Source organism: Grus americana, chromosome 6 (assembly GCF_028858705.1).
Source record: "Grus americana isolate bGruAme1 chromosome 6, bGruAme1.mat, whole genome shotgun sequence".
Taxonomy (NCBI): domain Eukaryota; kingdom Metazoa; phylum Chordata; class Aves; order Gruiformes; family Gruidae; genus Grus; species Grus americana.
The window spans coordinates 43,484,666-43,508,210 of record NC_072857.1 but is presented as its reverse complement, the minus strand read 5'-3'; the positions used below and the strand labels follow the sequence as shown (position 1 = coordinate 43,508,210).

The window sequence follows — 23,545 nt, the reverse complement described above, 5'->3', positions numbered from 1 at the left end:
ATAATCTTTTTCTATGTGTTAAGCACATAATAAGCAAAATACTTGCAGCTGCTCCTGAGCTTGGAGGAGGCGATCCTTGAATATTAGCCAGCTGTCTTCAGCCCCTCTTCCCTCCAGGGCTTTATCCCATGGTATTCTACCAAGCAGACCCCTGCAGAGGCCAAAGTCTGCTCTCCTGAAGTCCAGGGTAGTGAGCTTGCTGTGCGCCCTCCTCGTTGCCCTGAGGATCTTCAACTCCACCATTTCGTGGTCACTGCAGCCAAGGCTGCCCTTGAGCTTCACATCCCCTACCAGCCCCTCCTTGTTGGTGAGAACAAGGTCCAGCATGGCACCTCTCCTCACCAGCTACTCTATCACTTGGAGGCGGAAGTTATCACCAACACATCCAGGAACTTCCTGGATTGCTTATGTCCTGCTGTGTTGTCCCTCCAACAGATATCGGGGTGGTTGAGGTCCCCCCATGAGGACCAGGGCTTCTGAATGTGAAGCTGCTTCTATCTGTCTATAGAGGGCCTCATCCACTCGGTCTTCCTGCTCGGGTGGCCTGTAGCAGACCCCAGTATAATGTCCCCTTTCCCTGCCTTCCCTTTAATCCTGACCCATAAGCTCTCAGTCAGCTCCTCACCCATCCCCAGGTGGAGCTCCATGCCCTCCAGCTGGTCATTAACACAGAGGTGACAACCTCTCCTTGTCTTCCCTGCCTGTCTTTCCTAAAAAGACTGTATCTTCCAGTCTATATATTTTTATGTAATATTTATATCAAATATATATATATAAAAATCTGCATTTTTTTATATATATATATTTTTTATATATATATATATTAAAAAAACTATAGAACAGCTGCACTGGCCAAGTTTTTAAAACTACAGAAAATGTTCATTATTTTAAAGAAACAGCTGGTAGACGAGCAGGAAATTACCACAGTAGCAAAGGTTCCAGGGTAATTCCTATTTAACAAAAGGGAACCAGACTACCCTCAAGTGACTGACGGGTTGCTGTCAGAACCTCTGAGGTTCTTATTTCATCTTCCTGTTTGGTTAAAATAGCTTTGAAATGGTTTCAAGTTGTCTGGAGTATCAGCACAATTCAGGTAATGGCATGGCAACCACTAAAAAGAAATCTACAGTTACTAACATCACATTTGAGTGCAGAGAAGAAATTTTATTTATTTCACATTCAATAACTAGCTCACAACATTCCACTTCCTGGCATGAATTTTTTAATGCTCCAATGACAAATGTAACCTCACAGGCAGAAGTTACCTGTTCTCCCAAGCACAGCACCAGGATTGCTTATAATGAGGCATTTGGAGTTGCCATGGTCCCTGGTATTGTTTCGCATTGAGATATATCCCACAGTGATTCTAGAAAGAAACAGTTCCTTTAACCACCAAAAGTTTCCTGAAATTCAGCAGCAAAAAATCACGATGAACATCGGCCACAAGGAAAAGAGGGTGAACGAAGTACAGTCAGGACAGCATGCTCCGGGATGCAAAATACCAAATTTCACTGTAAACACTGCTTATTTTATCATGTTATTTCTGAATCTTTTTACACCCCAGCTCTATCCACATTCAAAATGTATTTTTTGCAATGTGTCTCATGTCATCCATCACTCAGAAGCTTCACCTAGCAGCATGCCAGGATGCCTACAGATATAATTATTTCCTCAGAGTTTTATCTGAAATTTGGTTGCAGAGGTTGACTGAGGAAATCGATTACTCTTAACGCTTGCTGTTACCCAACACTTGTTTTTACTTTTGCACAGTGCATTTGGTTCAATTAGTGAAAGATAACACATTTTAATTAGTACTTCCCCGTAACTATGTAGTTTTATCATTCCGAAATGAAATCTAACATTTCCGCTAACTCTTCATAACTGCAGGTTTAGAATTTTAGAATGCAAACCAGAGCCTACAGGAACACCACTCCTGAATACTAACACATTCTACTTAATTTTACTGTTAATTGAAAATATGCTTTGCAGCCACTTCTTTCTTTTTCTATTCACCAAGCTCTCTACGGGGTTATTTAAACACTGTCTGTATAATAATTTGGTTCCCCACAGATTCACCTACACAGTGCAGTAGAAACTTAATCCAATCCATTGTATATGCCATTGAAAGAGGAGTTCTCATATGATTAGTTTTTACGTGGCAGCTGATGAAGTATAACACGAAAAATTCAACTTCCAGAACTCAAAACTTACGAGTATGCTTTAAGACACGCACAACTTGCTGATTCATAAGTATTTGTTAAAAGATCCCATCAACTACTTCTGTAAATGTGAATGCTACGATTACAGATATCTGTTTCCAATTTCTAACAAGACAGAAGAATCACCCCAAAATTGTAGAAAACCTTGTCCACATTCAAGTCTAAGTTGGAGAACCTACAGCAGATTCACAGAATGGTTACTCTCTCCTCTCAATTTAAGCCATCTCCTTCCACAGTTGCTTCCAAGCCTGTGCCACCACTTTTTCCTTCAAGTATCACATCCACTTGCAGTTCTATCTCAAGTTCTTAAATCATTTCATATTTCATAAACTTACAGTAATCTAAACTTTCATTTCAAACAATTTTCCCACTACTCCTTTTTCTACTTTCCTGCCTCTTACCAGGAATTTTACTTCTTACTCGGTACTTTCACTGCCCACCCTACATTTTGTTAAAAACCTTACTAATCAGCAAAACTGTACTATCAGCTAAAGTTTCACAAGAAAACAAGCAGAGCTAGGTACTGATACACCTTGAAGACGACACTGGGGTTTGTGAAATTCAAGTACATACTGAAGAACATGAGATAAAATTAACTCGTCAGCAGTCTTTAACTCATAGACCAACAGAGAACTAAGACAACAATGCATATACTCGAAAAATCAACTTCAGAAAGACATGAGTTACGGGTCCTGGAGATCGTCAAATCACAGACTAGAAACTCGTCAAATCTAAAATGCCGACATCCATCAGTCTGCAAAAACTTGATGGATAATGGGAAACTTAACGAATCCTATTAGGAATGCTACTGAGCAAAGGACATTACAAAAAATCCTGCTATCAAATTGTTAATGATAAAAAAAAAAAAAATCACTGCAGGCTCAAAGCCACCGGGACTCCCACACATTAATCTGAGCCATGCTGAAGCTGTGTCAATTAACAAATTTCCAAGCCAGAACTGGGTTAATGGAACATATGTCAGGAAACTGAAACAAGTAGTTAGCGTCGGGTTTTAAGGAAACTTTTGTCTTTTTGCCAAAGTATCGCTCCCTGTGCTCAGAGGCAGACAGCTCGCTCACTCTCTTTTTAGCATAAAGCTAGATTCCTGTCATCTCATAGCAAAGCTGGGTAGAAGTGGTAGACAATTCAGGTAATCGGGTACTTCTTAGAAAATGTGGTATCAAGCAAGTAGGTCAAACCATAGATCAGCTAATTTTCGACCGCTCCTTAGGACGATTGGGGAAAACCTGGCTGAACAAGGAGAAATTTTTAAGCAGCTGGAAATCTAAAGGGCCCTAAGATTCTTAGTTGAGCCTAACATCGTATCACAGACCAACTAGGAGACTGCTGAATTGCACTGTTATCTCCTGAGGACGTGCTTTTTACAATTATTGTCCAGGATGTTAAGGTGTTAACCTAGATTATACAAAGTCACTTTTCTGTATTCTCATACACTGCTTCAGCTGAGCGAGCTTCTGAATGAGCACGTTACCTAAATAAGATCTTACAAAACACCTTTGGAAACGATACAGGTACCACAGCAGGTTTCTAGAGCAGACAACTGAATTTAATCAGTCTAACACCTCTAGAAACCCCAAGTCAGTGTTGCTTCCAAGGCTCCATGAATTAGAATAGGACACAGAGCCAACAGTATTCATGCAGAAAAGGGGAATAAAGGTACTTTACGCTGCACCCTAGCTTTAAAACTTACTTAAAATAGTATGGAAGACCGAGTGCTGTACTTTCCTAAGCTACACTTGAGAACTCAGAACATGAACAATTTGTGCAAACAGCCTTTCAGTTTAAGGGTTGAGAGGGAAAAATAATTAAAAAATGGTTATCAATAGAAAGAAGAAGGCAGAGTAAGTCAACGGTTATGAGAGATTAGAACAAGAGACAGAAATCCAAAGACATGACTTTCTAGTAGACAGAGTTCATTGACTACATTGAACACTTGTCGTAACTCTTAATCCTCGGTCAAAATCCATCCTTAGCCTGTTCTCAAAATCTTTAACTAAGCTGAGTCAGAGGACGGGGTATTCTGAACAGAAAATTGAGACAGTTCCTTAGACAAAAATGGTGTAAGGAGGAGAGGCTGCTGCAGGTGAAGCTAGGGCTTGCTGCTGACCACAATACTTACCAAAAAAAATCCAAACTGCTTCTATTCAAGGAATGAGCCATTTTATAAAGATGAGTTAGGTACTGTGTAGTCTACAGAGTACTGTAAATTTGCTAAGGGAAGAGCTATAGGTATACTAAAACAAAAACAAAACCAAAAAAACCCCACAACAACAAACCTGTGCTAAGAAACTCCATGATGAAACACCAGACCATGTTCAACACCAAACACACACCATAAAACTTTTTCTAAAACACCGCAACACAGCAGTCAGCGGAACTCATGAGAACAAAACTTTTGTCTGTCCTGCTACGAAGAGCCACAGGGGTCACTGCATCAAGATTTCAAAAGTAAAAGAGACTATCATCTAGTTCAACAATTTGCACAAAACTGGCTGGAGATACCCAGTCCTCCTTCAAATCAATAACTTCTGCAAATATCAGAACCAAAACAGGACCAAAATCACAACATTAATCCCTCTGTTCTCTGATCTGAAAGCATAACACTAACGCTGTAAAATAATACCTGCTATTCTTTTTCTCTCATCTATCTACAGTGCCTCATTATGGGTCCCCACTCATCTCGGCTGTCTTCTCATTTTCCCTTATCTCAACTGGAATCTCTCAAGCTATGGAAGAATTGGCCTCACATTATTATACAAGACTAAAGCTCAACGGCAGTACAACATCTTTAACCGCGAGTGATTTAAGCGTCCTACTATAAAAATAAATAAGTTGGGCATTTAGCTTTTGTAGGCCATTGAAGATAAAGTCTGATAGTAACCAGCTTAACTACTAATAGTTTATAACAAAAAGTCAGTATTTTGAAGAAACTGGGGCGGGGGAGGCAGAAGGCATGTGCAAAAAAGCACACTAAAGAATGACAGTGACTACTAGTGAGTGTTTTCATTTAATGAAACTGGCCAACTTGCTTTCAGGGTAACTTCACTCATTTTTAAAGTTATCTTAAAGTCTTGGATGCAGTTCTCAAACTAAAGTTTGCTGACAAAAATGTTACCAGTTAACATTTCACATAAAACATTAAAAAAAAAATAATTTCAAACTTTTCTCTTATTCTGCACTTCTCTATAATAGCCATTTTCCCCTACTGGCTATTGATGCCATGTCAACCAAATGTTATTAATTCATCTGTTCTATTTAGTGAGAACCTTCTCATTACACATTTTCACAGACTTAGCACAAAAGGTATAACTTACATGCAGTCTCTTACCTTGAATTAGTGGTATGTACCGTGCTAACAGCTTTGCTCTTTTCTTTTCATATCCTTTCTGAGTGATGTCTCCTAAAGAAACAAAGAAATAAATTCATATTGTTTTGAGCAGTTTTTAAAGAAGCTTCCTCATTTTTGCGATACCTATGATTAAACTCACTAACTTTGAATCAGTCATGTTAGCAACAAAGACCTGGACATGTCAGAGAAATTCATGGCCATATACATACCATCCATGCAGCGCTATCTCTGCACATATGAAAATGAGTGTCTTGGAGGTATGCGACAGAGGAATAGTGTTTTTGTCTGCAGCACCTGTGCTGAACCTGGTTCTGGAGGTATTTGCCATACTGTAGAACGCAGCACAAAAGACTGCAGCGTAGCGGAAGCCAACAAAGGTGACAATCCCGGCTCTGCAGCCTTCTGGGGCATCCAAAATGCTCAATATTCCACGGATTGAGAGAACACCCATCCTCCAGCACCTCTGTAGTGCCTTTCAAACTCTAGACCATGTTATCTACTCTGCAGCACATCAGTCTCCACATTCAAATTCTGGCAGGTGATAACCTCCTTCTAACACTAGTTTTTACTCACAGTTGTCATCTGATATCCTGTTTTAAACCTATATTGCAGACTCCACTGGTAAAACGTGACATGCGTTTTCACGCAGACTAGAATAAAAGCAAAACTTCTGCAGAAACTCAAAATAAGTTTTTGGGACCTTTCAGAATCTGTACTTCCACAATTCTACCAACAGAACAAGGTGGCTTCATGCAAAACCAGCAGCAAGCTTAGTATGAAAATAAAAACCATCAAACACCACCAAAATTTTATGAGCTTTGTCCATTTTTTAGATCTCAGTGTAGACATAACAACAGTGATCTCGAATAGTTTAAAAACCACTCCCACCTCCTAAAATTCACACTTGCTTGAAGACAGTGAGATACTATACAGTTCCAACTAACTTTTCTCCCTCCACGCCTGGCAAACGCATCACGACAGCATGAAACATAACCAAGATTAAAGATATTAAAAATATCTGATGATATTTTTTGAAAACATACTCAAATAGAAGGTGAATTTCAGAAATGTAGGCTGATAATTATCTTGACTTTAATTAAGACACAAAAGTAAAATTTTACATTTAGATCTTTGCTTCAAGCACATTCTTTCAGCAACACATTGGTGATAGAGTGTATCGAAGCAAACTACAGAGGAGGAAAGAAAAAAAAAAGGCATAAATTACATATATATGGATTACGTAAAACAGCCTACCTCTGTCCATTTGCTTTCTGTCAAACCTGAAACTCTTTCTCCATCCTAGTCACACAAGGAATCAAAACTTAATGTCTGGAAACCATAACAGGAGTGGAAAAAAAAAAATTCTGTGAGTCTTATCAACTTGGTGCTTAAATGGATTTAGGTCTTGCATTTGACAGAACTCCCAGAATACTCCCCATGCTATTTCTAAGGCCTCTGTGACCTCAGTCATCCCAGACCTGGGCAATCCAAAGAAAGACAGTGGCTATAAAACGATATATGGATATAAGAGTCTACGTTCCTAGTAACAGTCATTTTTAATTCATCCAGATGAGTGGCATGGCTTGGGTATGCAGAAGCAAGAACCCCTTTTTCTCAGCCAGATTTTACAGAGAAGTTCTTACTCAGTATTTTAAAATGTTTCTTGGGTACATAAGGGTTAGTTTGGGGTTTTGTTTAATATTGTCCATAGCAGTACATGCTCTAAACACATTTCCTCAAACATCTATCTCCCTCCTACATCAAAGGACACCGTGAACAGAAACAAAGTGACTTCATTCTACCATCGCCCCACAATTAAGTGAATATGCATCATGTAAAGTTACTGACAGCATGCCAAAACAAGCAATGAGAGCTTGAAGACACTGTTCAAAATAGATAGGGAAAAAATAATGCAAATCCTGGAGTGCTTCAATCCTTGCAGGTATTTCAAACTACAACTAAATGGAATTTGTTGGTTTTTACTCATAAACTTGTGTAAATATTCCATATAAAATTTGGACACAAGACAGAAGTGCTTTGGTTACCATTTTTCTTGAGCAGAAAGCTTTTTAGCTGAAAAAAGATCCAGAAATATATTTTTTATATATATACATGTATGTTATATAATTATATATCAAAAGAAGAATGAAATCAAACAAAATAACCCACAGATGTCCAAGCAGATTTGTGTGCCTGGGAATAGCTGATCAAAATGACAAATTACACTCTAAGTGAGCCATTTCTACAAAGAAAGAAAAAGAATACAAAAAAAAAGGCATCTTTTTCAGTTATGGAGGGAAAAAAACCCCCACAAATCAGACAAGAAGCACCAGCAGGAACAACAGTTTATCTCAAGATGTAAGTAATTTGGAACACTAAAGCAATCTCAGCAAATTCTTTAAGTGACAAATGCTGTATGTAACACAAATCTGCCATACCGTAACTTCGGTGAGGACAGTGATTTTCACAGCTTCATAAACGATTCAAGTAATCCTTAAATCTCTGCGCAGATAGGCCACCTTGCCAGGTATCACCCAGCTGAAGAGGCATGCCAGGGAAGCAGCAGATCAGAAGGCAGGGTGAACAGAGACTCATATTTAAACCAGAATATCCCAAACTTTGACATCTCGATGCATTTGGAAATTCTTTGATTTTGCTGGAACGCTGACTCGAAGAATTTTCCTTGAATTGGGTTAAGAAAATCCCAAAGTCAAAAGCATCTTTGCCGACTTTTGCAGCCCCGCTGGCAAGCCAGGCTTTGCTGCCTAGCAAAGCTGCTCTTTGTTCCCTTCCCGAGGGCTCGGGGCTGGCTGGACTCCTCCTGACAATTGCAACCCACCCCCTCGCCCTCGGCAGGATTAACCCGTCATTTGGGGTCCTTTGTGATCCCTCACCTCTTCCAAAAAAGAGCCGCTTAGCCACATCTGGTATGGCAGGGCCACAGCTGCTGTCATTTAGCCTCACTTTCTCCCTAGTTATTAGATTACACAAAAGCAATCTGAGGTTCCTCAGTCTCGGCAAACCAGCTGGCAAGCCCGGATAAAGCTAGACACTGGAGCGAGCTGTTAGTTCTCTGCCTGGAATGTCTGATATATTGTAAAATAAGTCAGAGGCTCCAAGAAAATTAATCTAGAGATAAAAGCATTGGCATTTCTTAAAATGATCTGTAAAAAAATATTTTCTTAACGAGTGCACAAAGAATGTAGTTGCATTTGTCATGCAGTTACCCCAAATCTACCCAGGCATGTTTTTATTTCACAGTGTTAGCACTACAGCTGACAGAATCTTAATGCCAAATTAACTACATAAATATTACCTGTATTTTATTGGCTTTTCATGAATTATTTTTCCTCAGCTATCCACCTGCTGAGTTCAAAAATTTCAATTAGCTTATTTTCAATTCTGAAAAGTAGGTGGTGAACACTTCAATGCTCTTCAAAAACACAACAGGAAACAAGCACGCACTTCGCCGCCGAGGTACAGCTGCCATGCCTCATCGCATCACAGTCCTCGTGCTGCAAAGTCCTGACTTTGCATCTCAACTATTCTATGGCAGCTCTACCCACTGGGTAACAATGCTTAGAAAAAGTGTTTAGTTTTTTTTTTTTAAACTAGGAATTGGGCATACGTGAGTTATGTAGTTCATAAATAAACACAGCGTGCACAGTAGAACATTATTTCCTTGCTCGCCAAAGGACCCCCACAAGTGCAGCAGCCTCTCCTCTCCAGCACACGACCGTGCAGGGCAGAGGACACCCACTGCTATCCCAGCTCCTTCGTAGCTTTTTATCCCTGCGCTGAGGGGTCCTTGAGGGCTTCTGGTGGAGAAGGAAAGATGGGCAAGATGCAGACAGACACTGAACAGCTCATGGAAAGGTGAGCTTGCTGTGAAGCGAGCAACTTCTCCAGTCCTTCATCAGTAGTTTGCACTTAAATTCTCACTGGGAGCAGCTACAAGACACTGTGCAGCACACTGTGTCCATGGTGTAAGCGCTCTCCCCAAGATGACTGACTGTACAGCTGAGGATGGCTCTGCAAGAGCCTAGCACTTGCTGAAGATAAGCAAATGGCTCCAGGTCACCAATTTGCCGAGGTCAAGAACAGAGACACTTCTAAATGAGGTGACTGTGCATTAAACTTGGATGAAAAGAATAAGATGTATTAGATCTGCAAGATGAAACCTTTAAGTGTTCCACTGGTCACTGGCGAGCAGAGTCACAATCTCGGGTATCTCAACTACTGACAAATCACTGCAGAAACTTGCCAGTTCCTCCAGCCTAAAGTGAAAGTCAAGGGTGGGAATACTGGCTTCTGCTCAAAGAGGTGGCTCATGGATGGTTTGAAAAGGCAAGTTGCCGGCCAAAACATAACTCAGAAGTCACCTGTGGAAAAAATGAAAGTAAATCTCCAGTATTTCTGGGGACAGGTTGTCCCTGTGTTTGAAGGGTTGGCAGAGTTGGGATTCAGCAGTCATGATTTCTAATTCTACCTCTTAGACAAGCCTGCTAAATATTTTTAAGTGAAACAACTTGCCAAGCTTTATTTTGCATCATCTTAGAAGTATTATAAAAGGAACACTACATTGCTACATGATTTGGACTTACTTCAAAGTCAGAAACAACAAAAAAAATTGCAAAAGAAATAATTATTCTGATATCTGTGATTTTTGTCCACTGTGAAAGCAAAAATAATCAAGGCATTTCTAAGAACTATGATGAGAGTCAACTATAAGGAAAGCCAGTGACACTTGGTGTAACAGCTGGGGAATTGAAAGATGGTGCACAGGAACATTGAACCATGCAGCCAGCAGAACTGGCTCCATTTCTTACGGCATCTGTCCTCCAGAGTAAATAATGTGCCAACCAGTTCCAAGGAAATTGCTGATAATAGAAGCACATAGGAAAAGAGGAGACCTCACCACTACAAAGGCTGATGACAACAGAACCATCAATGGGTGGTTCATCTCCTGTGCTAACAGGGCAAAGCTCTACAGCTATTTGAGCATGAAGACCGTGGAGATCCTGAGCTTCTGAGTCATATCAGGCACGTGCACTGCAAGCTTAAGCATTCTTGATACTACCTCAGAAAGCGCCAATAAGAAATCATAGCCAGCATCAACAGGGACAAAGTTCCTCAAGGATGCTTACTGCTAAGAGGCTTGAAACCAATACAGATGAATAATACCCAGTAATTTGGTGCATCTAACCTGTAATAAGGACGATGAAACCACCTGAATGGCAATCCCTATTACAAAATCTCAAGGATGCTGTTCTCTCAAACATAGCTCTAAGAACTGCAGTAAGCAGAGACTGGAGGAAAAAAAAAATCCACACTCCTAGGAACACAACATTTATCCTTTCAGCAAGATGCATTTACAGTAGATCAGGAGGATTCAGAAAGCCCTTGCTAATAGTAATCAAGATGTAAAAGATTGAAAATGGAGAGAGCATGACAGTAGGATAAAGCTGTTTGCTCATCAAGGGAGAGATCCACAGCAGTAGCCACATGTAATTCCTGAAATGAATACTGAGCCATGATGGTAAGTCAGATCTATACTGTCAGTCACGTGATGCACCTCAAGCAGTGTCACACATCCCTTGTTACCCACTTTTTGAATTCCAAAGCATGTCAGTTGGTGCAGCACCCTGGTAGCCAATACTGGCTGCTGATACTCTGAGAAAGAATAGGGTGCAGCACTGAAATACAGCAGGATGGTTGTATTTATGCCTGAACTTATAGTCACAAACAGGGCCTTGACGAAGAGGAGGAGGAAGAGGAGCAGAACTCCCTGAGCGGCAGGGCCATGCATCACAGGGCATCTTCATGCTGTGCCATTCAAAAGCTGTTAACAGCTATTCCGTTGACACCAAAACAAACACCAAGCCATGAAAAAGCCCACCAAGGTCACCGCTTAACTGAAATTAAAGTCTCAAAATCAAACATTATGAGGGTGTTTCCAAAGTCTAGCCTTTTTTTTTGAAGAAGGTGAAACCAGCGCAACTGCAATCCCCGATCGAGGGGTTGATGGACAAACTCCCAAATAGCCAAGCAACTTCAACAGCAGCAGCGAAGAAGAAATGTTCTGTTAAGCCTTCACTCTGGGACTGCTGACCTTGTGGATGAGAGGACTAACCCCAGCGTTGTAAGACTGTGTACATGAGTACTTGCCACACAGGTGAGAAGTGCCACACGATCCAGCAAAGGAGGGAAAGGGAGAGACGTTGGGAGGTCGCAGTCCTCACTGGGATTAAAGGGCAGAGCTGACAAAGTTGACTGAGGTCTTACTGACTTGGGGGGGGGCGGGGGGAAGCAAAAAAAAAACCCATCAAAACTTTATTACCCACATAAAGTTTTGTGGACTTTTCCAGACGATCGTCATACACCTTACGCTCACTGTTTAAATACGCTTAAAGACTTGACCTAGTGTCCTGGTTCTGGCAAGGACAGAGTTAATTTCACAAAGAGCCAGGACAGGTGAGCCAAGCTGGCCGGGGGCTATTCCATACCATGGGACATCATGCTCACCATAGGAGGGGGCCAGTCGGGGGCAGGGGCGGGTTCGGTGTGACTCCGGGACAGGCTGAGCGTCCGGTCGGTCGGTCTCGGATCGGTAAATTGTTCTTTGTTATCACCCATTGTGAATATCTGTTATCAGCACTGTTGTTGATTGTTTCCCTCTCCCTTGCTGTCCCAGTAAACTGCCCTTATCCCAACCCTCGAGGCTTTGCCATTGTTTTTTCCATTCTCTTCCCCAACCTGCCAGGGGAGGGGTGAGTGAGTAGTGCTGGCACCCAGCTACCGGCTGGGGCTAAACCACGTCACCTAGCAAACATTTGGACAGACACATTCCCTTCCAAGGGTGCAGACAACTCTCATATGAACGTGGAATTGGACAGTTGCAGGTAGTTCAGGGTTGAAGTATAACTTGGAGGAAAGTCTCTGAAGATTCATCAAAGATCAAAATACAAATCCTTAAAGAGGAACTGTAGAAATACTGGAAAGTAAGGGGGGAAGGTTAAGAAAAACTTGCAGAAATGAAATACTTTTAAGAAAACTGGAAGTGGTTTAGGGATGTATTTTCTCCACATACACACCCACGAGCTTCAAGCTGGGCCACGTGTAGGTGTGCCGTCAACAGATTCTGCCGAGTGACAGTTCACAATCATTCTTCTCGACTCTCAACTTCTAATCACTACTTAAATCTAAAAAACCAGAACAACTCTCCCAAACCTACCACTAGTGCCCATTACGAGCTTTGGCTACCTGCTATGCTTCCTTCTCCCAGATACCACACTTTTTTGTATAAATTGGGCAAAAGCCAAATTCATCAACAGGTGGTAAAAGAACTAGAAAATGAAAATCATTACTTGCAATTAAAGAAAGGGTTTTGGACCTCCAAACTATGCAGAACACTTGCAGCCATCCCTGAGATATGGTCTCTGGCAGGTCTGTGCTGTTCAAATCTGGTAATTAAAATGTTTGGGGTTTTTTTTTTTTTAAAAGAAAAAACCCCCACAATTCTTCCATAACCATCACCTACCCCTATCTGGAAATTGGTGCATTTATTAAACAAACTGGCTCCACATCAACACAGCTCTTCTGTAAACCATGGTGGGGTTTTTTGGTTGGGTTTTTTTTTTCCCCTTTTTCTGCCAGCTGAGGAATCATCATTTTTTCCTGGGAAAACCAGAAGTTTACCCCTGGATTCTTTCCCTAGTAGCTGAATTATTAATCAACACTGCGTTGATAAACCAGCAGGAGATCACACAACTGTCTGTTAATAAGTAGTCCATTAAGTAGTCTTGGTTCTACATTTTTAGCTACTCATATTTTTCCTATTTCAATCTTAACCTCTGATTCTTTTCCTAAAATTGTATTACAAACTGTATTTCCATCATTATTGAACTTTATATTGAAATAAGTGACTGTATACCGATTAGTTGTACTGCTAAACTCAGTAGTGGGATTTTTTGGGGGTAAGAGTGCTAAGTACAACTGTTTCCCAATTGTTTGTTCTTCTATAAAACTCATGCTTTGCCATCATGGCTATAAAGAAGCACTTTTAACTTGTCAGGTAACCTGAAGTCCACTCTGGCATGCAGTTTCTACTGAAAAGTCCCATTTTTTTCCTCCTCTATACAACACACCTTCATTCCAAGACTCATTCTATGGGACAGTGTTTCAGCCACAGTTAAGCTTATGTTCACGTTGTCTTTGAAAAGCATAGAAAACTGTAGCCACATGAGAAATGGGTGAAGCTTTATCTTTAATATCCAGAAAATAACACTTCCTTACATCTGTCAGTTTGCAAAATATTCAAACAGCGGTCCTTTATCCTGCATCACTGCTATTTTCTGAAGTAAGGGCTATCGATTGATGCCTTAATTTAGTTTGCATATGATGAGCTAAGTGAAGTGTGAAAGTCTTGATTATAATCTTCCATATTATTTCCATTTTAAACAGATTCGTGTGACATCTGATCATTCCATAATGTGATGTGTTTGACTAACCTATAAGAAATTCTATTTCAAAGATCCTATTTTAAACATCCCAAGAACATCGAGATGCCTTTTAAGCAGTATTAGAAGTTTAGCACAACTTCACTGAAAATGTACGTTATTAGTAATTCCTAATTTGCAGCAGGACTTTCATCCCTTTGATAACTTAAATTCTGTCAAAGTACAAAACTTGTCTGCATGTAACAGTAGTAACTTGGAGATATACAACTCCTTCAGTCTACACAGTTTCATTAAACCTTTGCATGCACAATGAAATCACTGAAATACCAAGTTCTAGAGACTGGACAAATATTGACTAGCTAATTGCATGTATCAACGACAGAAAGGGAAGTAATTTTACCAATATGTTAGTAACAGAAGACTAAGTTTTCCACTTTGTGCACAATTACACAATGGGACTATTTATTTTATAATACCACTAATTGCCTAGTGTGCTTTCTCTTGGCCTAAACTTAGCCTGATCAAGCCATTAGGAGTTTTGCTATTGGCAAAGCAATGCTAAATGCCAGAATTAGAAAATTCTATTCTTTCACCTCACAGTTTCAAAGCAGTTGCTAGACAAAAGCACCACTTATATTTTACAAGCTAAGAAAAAAAAAGCCAAGGTGAATAAAGTATGCAGTACAGTGAGGATGAGAAAAGTCTATGCAGTCCAGGTTGTTCTGTTCTGCACAAATCCACACTTGTAAACTGTGCAAGATGAGAGCTGCTCCTTTTTAAATATTGGCTTTAAGCCATTAGTTGCTTCACTTACCAGGAGCAGGCATTTGACATGGTAAAAGAAGGTTAAATAATCAGATCACAAAAGCAACCTGGCAAGTTTCCAGGCTCAGTTAGCCCAATTAATGAATTGTTCTTACACTGCTTCAGTAAATCCTTGAGCTCACTCCACAGGGAGACGTTTTACAAGCAACTGAGCATTTCACATTTACCAGTCGCAAAAAGCTCATATTCATACTCTGGTAGCAACCAAAGCCCAACAGATCACAGCAAATATGCCATTTAGGCATGATGCACAATACTGAAGATGGAGGCAGCCTTATTCAGAAATCCATGACTATGGGAAGATCCAACTCATTAATTAGACCATGAAAAATCTTTTGAAAACCAACCAGAAAATCCCAAACCACAGCACGATATTCAAAATTCAGAGTCCATTCAAAGCACACAAAGAGAAGTCACGTAACCTGCAATACCTAGAGCATACACAACTCACATTATTTCAATTGGTAAACCACAAAACTTTTTGGATTTCTAGGTCTGGGTTTCAGGTTTGATTAGTTTCCTGACACGTTATTACCACGCCCTGACGTGCATTGTCAAACCATGCTTTCAGAGGAAAGGACAAAAGAGATTTCAGGTTGATAATGAAGTAACTGGGGCGGGGTGGGGGTGGCTACTGGGCCAAGTTTTACTATGAATGCAGATACTAACATTTTTAAATAAAAAGGTAGCATATATTAAAAAAAATCATCAGTATCCATGGTAAAGCTACAAAATAACATAATACAATATACTTTTGCTAGGAAGTTAGACCTCACCAAAAGACTTTATATTGGATCCAGATAGATTGTCCAATGTGATCAGGAAGAAACAGATGAAGTGATTCAGAGTTCCTGGCTGAACTACAAAATGATGAACTACACTGAAAAACTGAAAAAAGAAACCAGCTGAATTATTCACGGAAGCATCCAGAAAAGCAAGCCAGCTGGTGCACGCAACCAACCTCTCACGGCAGGAGGAAAAGAAAAAATAAAAAAAAATAAATCAATCCCCATTATGACCAGAACATGTCAGTGCTTACAAGCCTGGGAAGCCCCAGCATGGGTCCCTATGATGGCTAAACTTATTTACATTTTTTCCTAGTTGCAACCCTACTTATTAAGTGTCTAGCTGAGATGAGGAGCCTAAAAGTGATCAGCAAACATATTTTCCTGAATCCAGGACTTGAAAAGTACAAGAACATGGCTTGTAAAGGCCTTTCTTGATTACTCACATGCATGGGAGCAGTGCTGTACTAGTCAAGCTTATCACACAGCACACGCCGTGTATCTCTTCAAAGTCAGCTACTGTGAGCGCTCACAAAAATTAAACACAACACCTCACGCCAGCTTTCCACCTAGAGGTCGTTACCAAGGACCACGACCACCCCACCGCAAGGCTCCCACCGGTGCTGGTTATGGACAAGTGGGCTGCTTCGCTCCCGCACGCCCCCCCCGCACACTCAGCTCCGCCATTCCTGCTTCATGTCCAGAGCCATCAGTTTGCTACCGATACCAGGAAAATTAGCTCCTCAAAATGAAGATGCTGATTTATTTCCAAATGCTTTCATACACTTGACAAATCTTCCTTAGAAAAACAGACAGCTATTTTTCTGATGAACTGGAGTTCTTCCTGAACAGGAAGAACAAAATGCTGCCATTTCTGCCAACTGCATTTTTTTTTCCTCATTTACCTTGTTAGAAGGAGTCAAAGGAAAGCCAAGATCAGTGTCTGTAATCTTAGATGCTAAAGCCCACCAACTAGCACCCTGTTTGAGGTTGAACGTAACATGCTGCTGTTACGTTACGGTGGCTAACTAGCAGTATTTTCTATAAAGTACAGTTTATTAAAACCCAAGTAGTGAAAAAGCATCATTTTTATTCCTCTCTGTAACATTCTTTGGTATGGAAAACTGAATATTCAAAAACTGAGGAAAAAGGTTTAGAATAAAACTTTATTTGGCTCCTGATTCATATTTTCTAGAAAAGTTCAAGTCTACACACCTTTTGTCCCGTCTGTTCAGATGTCCATTTCTTTCATTTCTGAAATAATTTAAAATCCACATCTGTGGATAAGCCACTGAGTAGGACTATATCACTACTCAAACCATAGTTTGAACACACCACCTGCTGAAAAGAACCTTTTCCTGCCAAATTTGCTTTCAAACGGTTCACTTGGAGTGACCAGGAGAGCCAGCACAAGGGGTCAGCAATCCTCCACGAACAGCACCGGGGACTTCGGTGGAATAAATTGCCTCAGTCAGGTTTTACAGCCATCACTGTGCCCCAACACACTGCAAAGCACTGCCACGGGCTTTGCTGCTAAATTCCATCTTAGTTATTGAGCAAAGACCTACTTCCTTCCTTAGGACTGACCCAAACCTAACACTTACTTGGTAATTTTATAAATGTGGAAAGCAAGTCGGCCAATTTCATCTGGTTTTTATTCCAGCACAAAACTCATTTTTATTTTAACAACTCTGGTAACATTGCTACTTAATTTAATAACACGCATTGTCCAGCATTTGCATTAATAAAATTGAAAGGGTTTTTACCTTTATTTTATAATTCAGGTCTACTAATGCACAGACTTCGGAATGACAAGGCCAAGAACACGGAGACTTCAGGCAATTTCCCTCATCCACCTGACCAACTACCTGACTATGCCCAAACGTTTGCTACTCATATGGTGCACAAAGTCTGATTCAAGTTAACTATTCTGTTTTTTTCTTTGATTGGAGCTATTTCTCTATTAGAGAAACATGTTCAACAGAATCTAACCCCTTTTAGAAGCTGCAGATAAGTGCATTAAATTGCAAAAATAACATAGGAAGAGTAAGGAATGGACTGGCAACTCAATTAGTCAGGAATTCAAAACTGGGGGGAAAAACCACAATAAACTGGCATGATTATCTTTGTTTACTGATTATAGTCTACTTCAGCCCATGTAACGGTTTCTTCTTTCCTTTCTCTTACTCCCACACTCCATTAAAACCTTGCTCTAGATGTATATATAAGTGACTGTCATCAAGAACTACATCAGCAGTACCACCTTTAAAATTTTTCTCAGTGCAAACTTCGAAAGTGTTACTTCTAAGAAGTTATTGACTTCACAAGGAATCTAGCAAATAATTATTTTCTCTAAGTATTCACAGATTTTGTATATCTGCTCAAATTAATAGATCAGACTCAGCCTTCATTTGGTTGGAATGTGAATGGCAGCTAAAAGACTAATCTAGAAAAGTGAAAAAGAAAACCCAAAGTTCAAGTTAATTTCATCTACCAAAAATGTTATTCTGCTGTAATCTTGTGTTTGCTATTCAAGAGTTACCAACTCACATAAATACAGCATATTTCAGTGCTGGAGTTATGACTGGTGACCTGTTTTTACACATTGGTATTTCAAAGACTAACAAAACCAACTTGTATTGAATTTGAGTTTAATAAGAACTACTCCAAAATGTGTGATTTGATCATTAAGAACACAATCCTAAGCTTACAAGACCTTCTTCCCATTACTAAGCAAAACCAGGTACGTAAATCTTTATTATTGACAGATGGGCCCCTGGCTAGGTTCTCGGTGTTGGTCAACACCACGCAAAAGGTTTATCTAGTTCCACACCCTCCCTAATGCAGACCTTTACATTGCACTGGCTTTCAACTGCAAGTTCAACAGCTGTACTTGAACAACAGCATCTTTACAAATCCACCTCACCCTGACTTCAAATACTGTAATAGCAGAAATGTTGTTCCAGTATTTACTACCTCTAAAAAAAGTGCATTTACTTTTCATCTAAGGTTATGTGTCTCCAGTCACTGCTTCTTACTGTCTCCTTCTGTGCTAGCTTTGAGAGCCCTCATCAGCTTTGTTTTCCATGTAAGCACTAACTAGCCTCCTGAATAAACTCAGTCAATGCAGAACTGCCAAGCCCAATTCCTTAACTTATTCTCCCATTTCTCTGAGTGCCCTCCATTTTCCCAGCTTTCAGGCAGCAGAAGCAAAGAGATTCCCAGTAGCAGATGAACACAATGTTACTTCAGAAAGCCACTATAATCTATTCAAGAGTTCCACCAACACCTGCAGCATGAACATCATCCGTCTTGGCCAACAGTTCCCAGACTTTCTGTAGCTGTACGTTGAGAAAACAAAGTTCTCCTGCAGGACCTTCACCTCCTTGCATCTCCCACCCCTACTCTCCCACAATCATTTCCTCCTCCTATTGTGCAAATGATTTTAATAGCACTGACACTGACATCAAACTACAGATACTAAGCGGGACACATTTGATTCCATCTGAAGCCACTCTGGCATTTAATTTGTTCAAAGCTCCCAGTCTTGAGAGCACAGTTTGGCAGTACCTGAACTTACCAGCACAGAACCACTCTGGCCAAGCTCAGGCTTGCCTCATGCTCTGGCACATCTCAAACTGGAGAACCACTGTAATACACCACGAGACTGCACAGAGAACCTGCATCAACTGATTATCCACCACTTCTTCCTATTCTTTGCAATTGCTGCTTCCCCGAATACAGCATATGGATTCTGCCCTATGATCCTGTGCCCATATATTTGATGACATTGCTTCTAAATCTCCTTAGCAAGCTACTTTGCTATTTCCCTTTACTTCTCCCACTGGAATCTAAAAAGTATTCAATTGCTAGCTGCTTGAGAAAAATAAAGTGTTTATAACTGGGCCAAACTTGAAAAACCTACTAAAACTACTGCAATCTGGGAAGTGGTCATATTTATAATTCCTTTTAAAAGTTGTATCATTAAGCTGCTTTTTAAATCGTTCATAGTGACTTCTAATCTTCCTAGCTTCTTATTATCACATTACTAATTCCAATACCTCTATTTTTTTCAGGGATTCCCCCACGGTAGCTATTCACTATTTGGTCCATAAAAACCAGCCAGATTCTCAAGCCTTCCCTATTCACACAGGCCTCATTCTGTCCTACTATACGCTCATCTATTATCAGCTAGATGCCTGTGTTACCCAATGCATCCTAATTCCTTCCAGATCACCCATTTAATAGTTCTCTCAAAGCTGTGGAGGGTTCCTTGTAAGCTTCCCAAGTCTTTTTCCTCTGTCTCTCAAGCTAAGGTTTCACGAAATTAATTCCTCTCTTCCCACTCCTTCTAGCACTACTGAAAAATTAACATAGAATTGGAGAGTCATTCAGGCTGGAAGGGACCGCAGGAGGTCTCTAGCCCAACCTCCTGCTAAAAGCAGGAAAATAAAGAGGTCAGGCTGGGTTGCTCAGGTGATCCAGTTGGACCTTGACCACACAGCCTCTCTGGGAATTCTGATCACCCTCACAGTGAGGCCAATCCTAATCCTTCTCCTTATATCCAGCTAGATTTCTCCTGCTTCATTTTAAGTCCGTTGCCTCTCGCTCTTCCTGCGTGCACCAATCTGAAGTGCCTGGCTCCATCTTCTAGACGATTTCTTTGGAGATGAGCGACATCAACAGTTCAAAGACCTTCTCCACTAGCCTCTTCCTTGAAACTGCTTTTTCAAGGCCCTTAGTTGCTTATTTAATGTTTTCTCACTTCAGTGGACAAGGCTTAACATTTTCAATTACAGCTGAAAAAAAGCATACAACATCTTCCAGCCCTTCCCTATGCCCAACAGGGAATTCCTTTCAGTACTTCTACCTTTCTCAAATCATTTGAAAAACACGGGATTTTTATATTGATAACACTCCAATATTTCTTGTGGTTACTTTGTCCTTGATATACTCTTCTTTCAGTCTCAACGGGTCATATTTGATGATTTTTTTGATGTTTCTGTGCTCTGAACCTGAAAATGGCAACATTTTTAACTATAGACAATAGCCCCTCATCCATTCTTCTCGTGTTCACAGCATTATTATCTCACTTGCCTCCAGTTACACAAAATAAAATTGCTCTAACTATTACAACCTGCCAAATTAAACCTCTGGCTTCTTGGTGGCCAGTTTCTTTGAGTCTGCAAATCGTGTTGGAGATAACGATGACTGCTTCAACAATTCTCTGTATTGTTAGATATTGTTTTTTCAAAACCACAATGCTCTCTTCCTGCTGAGCCACCAATATAAACCTCATGCACACAAAGTCTGGCTTCAGGTCAGAAAGAGGAAAGCATTCGCCCGCTGCTGATCAGCAGTAGGAGACCAATGCGATGTCTGCATTACAGAATCGTGTCTCAAATGATCATAGACCTTCTCTCGAGACACACTTGCAGTTTCAACAGCAGTAACAGACAGGTGAAGATCCTCAAAGTCAGCAGGTACATAACACAAGAGGACAGGTGTAGTAGGTATGTAAGTTCCCAAGCCAAGGCCAAAGGATACTAAGGGAAATAGGATTAAAAAATAGGATTAAAGAAAACAGATTAATTTTTCCAAGTCTGGTCACGCAACACACCTAGGCTAATTTAATAGGTTACTGCTGCTGAAAGATGTAGCTCTGCTTCTAACTCCCAACCACTGCACCCCCCAACGCCAGCCTTCGAGCTCACCTGATCACAAAGTACGCTCACTCAAATCACTAACCTGGCAAGTTAACAAACAGCCAGACCCCTTCACCTTGTGCCAGGTACGTTTTCTGTTCAGTTAACAAACTGAAACAGCTCTCTTTTTGGCACCAGCAAGCTGTAGATGATCTTAGTTACTAAAGGGTACCTGGGTCCTCATTTTCTCTTTTGACATCTCCATACAAGGAAATATCGATAAAGTACACAGAAAATGTAACTGTACTGGAACAGCCACCAGTGTCAAAGCCAGGCAACTCATTCCAAGAGGTTCTCCTTTTTCTTCTCTCATACCCTCCATCCACCTTCTCTCCATCTTCTTTTGCATCTTGCCCATGTCCACACCATAACGCTTTATCTAGAGCTCCTGTCAAATCTGGTGTGCATGTTTGGTGCTGCTGTTAATGCAAGTGTTGTTGAAAGGACATTTAAATGTGCTGAAAATCGTTTCAGTTCATTAAGAGGGTGGCTGAGGAGGGGTGCGGCAGCGTAACTATTTTTCACCTTGGCAAGGAGGCAAAGGGTGCGGTTGCCCGCGACAGGATTGCGGCTGGAAGAGACAGACCTGCTCTCCTTCAGCTGTTCCTGCCACAAGTCTGCACCAGCTCCAGCACTCAGACCCCTCCAAAACCTCGGTGACATTAATCCAGACAACAAACTAAGTTTTAAGGCAACAAACTAAGTTTTAAGGCAACAAAATGGGAAGGGTGGTGATACCTGTGAATATTGAAATATTAAGATCAATTCAAGCAATTAGAGCCATTGCTCAATAGAGGTAACCACACGAAAGGGAAACCATTGTAACTTAGAAAATAATTAGTTGTAAGATAAGAAGCTCTGGAACAATCTCATTTTAAACAGCTCGGCCTTGGAAGAACAGATGCGCAAAGATAGGAAAGTTACAAGGTGATCACAAAACCAGCCTTGAGGGATAAGGTATACCTGACACCAGGACTGAGTCTGAAGACACCCCCCCCCCCCCCCCCCGCCACCGACCACCACCCGGAGGTGCCAACAAACATGCGCGAAAGATATTAGCATATGCTAACGAGTTCCTGGAAAATCCATGAATGTGATAAGCACTACTCGGAAATGTAATGAATGTGTATTAACATAGTATAAATACTTGCTAGTTTTGTCTTTTGGGTGTGCATGTTAGGTGGAGTTATCCCCCGTGCACCCAGCGCTGCAATAAAGAATGCCTGCTGTCTAAAACTTCCAAATAAGTCTTAGAGAGTGAAGTATTTTGCCGCTTTCTGGTAACAGTGGGGAGAATTAGTTTTAAGTGAATGATCCGAACTGGCTCATAGAGAGACCTGCTGAGTCCCATAGTTAGCATACGGGATAGCACCCCATGGCCCAGAGCACAAGAGGAGATACCCAGCAGCAAGGGACCACGCTGTCCTCAGCTATGCTGAAATACCAAAGTTCTTCAGCTTAATGGGAAAGTTATGTTTTCCTCAAGCTCTTCCATTACTACCAGCTTTCCCCCACAGCTCCTTAACAGTGATCACTATTAAGTGATTACTAATCACTTAATCACTTGGAATCTCTATTAAAATAAAGAGATTGCAAGCAATTCTTTTAAAACAATACTTATCTATGAACTTCAGAAAGTTCACGTATTTGATGCTGTATCAGTGAAGCCTAGTACAAAAAACCCACCATATGCAATGCTACCCAGTACTAACAAACAAAGTCTGCCTGCCCAAAATGCAAATTTAGACAAACATTAAAGATAAACATGTGAATTCAATAATACCAGACTTCAGCTTGTGCATTCAATCCAATGTAGTCCCTTGCACGCAAGTACTGGGAAAATCTACATGACCGCATTTATTTTTCAACAAGAACTCTGACTCATCCAGTGCACTGAAGAGACATTGTTCAATGAACAGAATATTGAATAGGTTTGTGTTTTGTTTTTTAATTCTTTTGCCAAGATAGAACAGGCTTCAGAATGCAAGAGCATATGAACAGGAAGGTCATGGTTGGGGGTACTTGTGAAGGAGTTACTAGGGTGGCACCACATGTTCAAACTTTTTCATCCTAAAATAGGAAATCTGTATTTGTTTATACTCAAAATAGTCTCATTCAGATATGTTATGGTATGAAAAACCACCTGATCCTAAATTCAGATTTAGTCTGAGTGTGGATTTAT

At 40.6% G+C, this 23,545-nt stretch overlaps 1 protein-coding gene across 4 annotated transcripts in view; it reads right to left on the bottom strand.

The window, feature by feature from the left end:
* The window catches only part of DIP2A (disco interacting protein 2 homolog A), a 142,743-nt gene that overhangs the window by 96,926 nt on the left and 22,272 nt on the right, over positions 1-23,545 (bottom strand). For 3 of the 4 annotated variants that reach the window (XR_008577780.1, XM_054830887.1, XM_054830889.1), the window contains one exon: positions 5,569-5,640. Coding sequence is in view for 1 of the 4 variants with exons in the window: in XM_054830887.1 (XP_054686862.1) it covers positions 5,569-5,640 (72 nt within the window). In the remaining 3 variants the exon portion in view is untranslated. Of the gene's footprint in view, positions 1-5,554; positions 5,641-23,545 lie in introns of all 4 variants that reach the window. The other variant, XM_054830888.1, reaches the window with a different exon arrangement.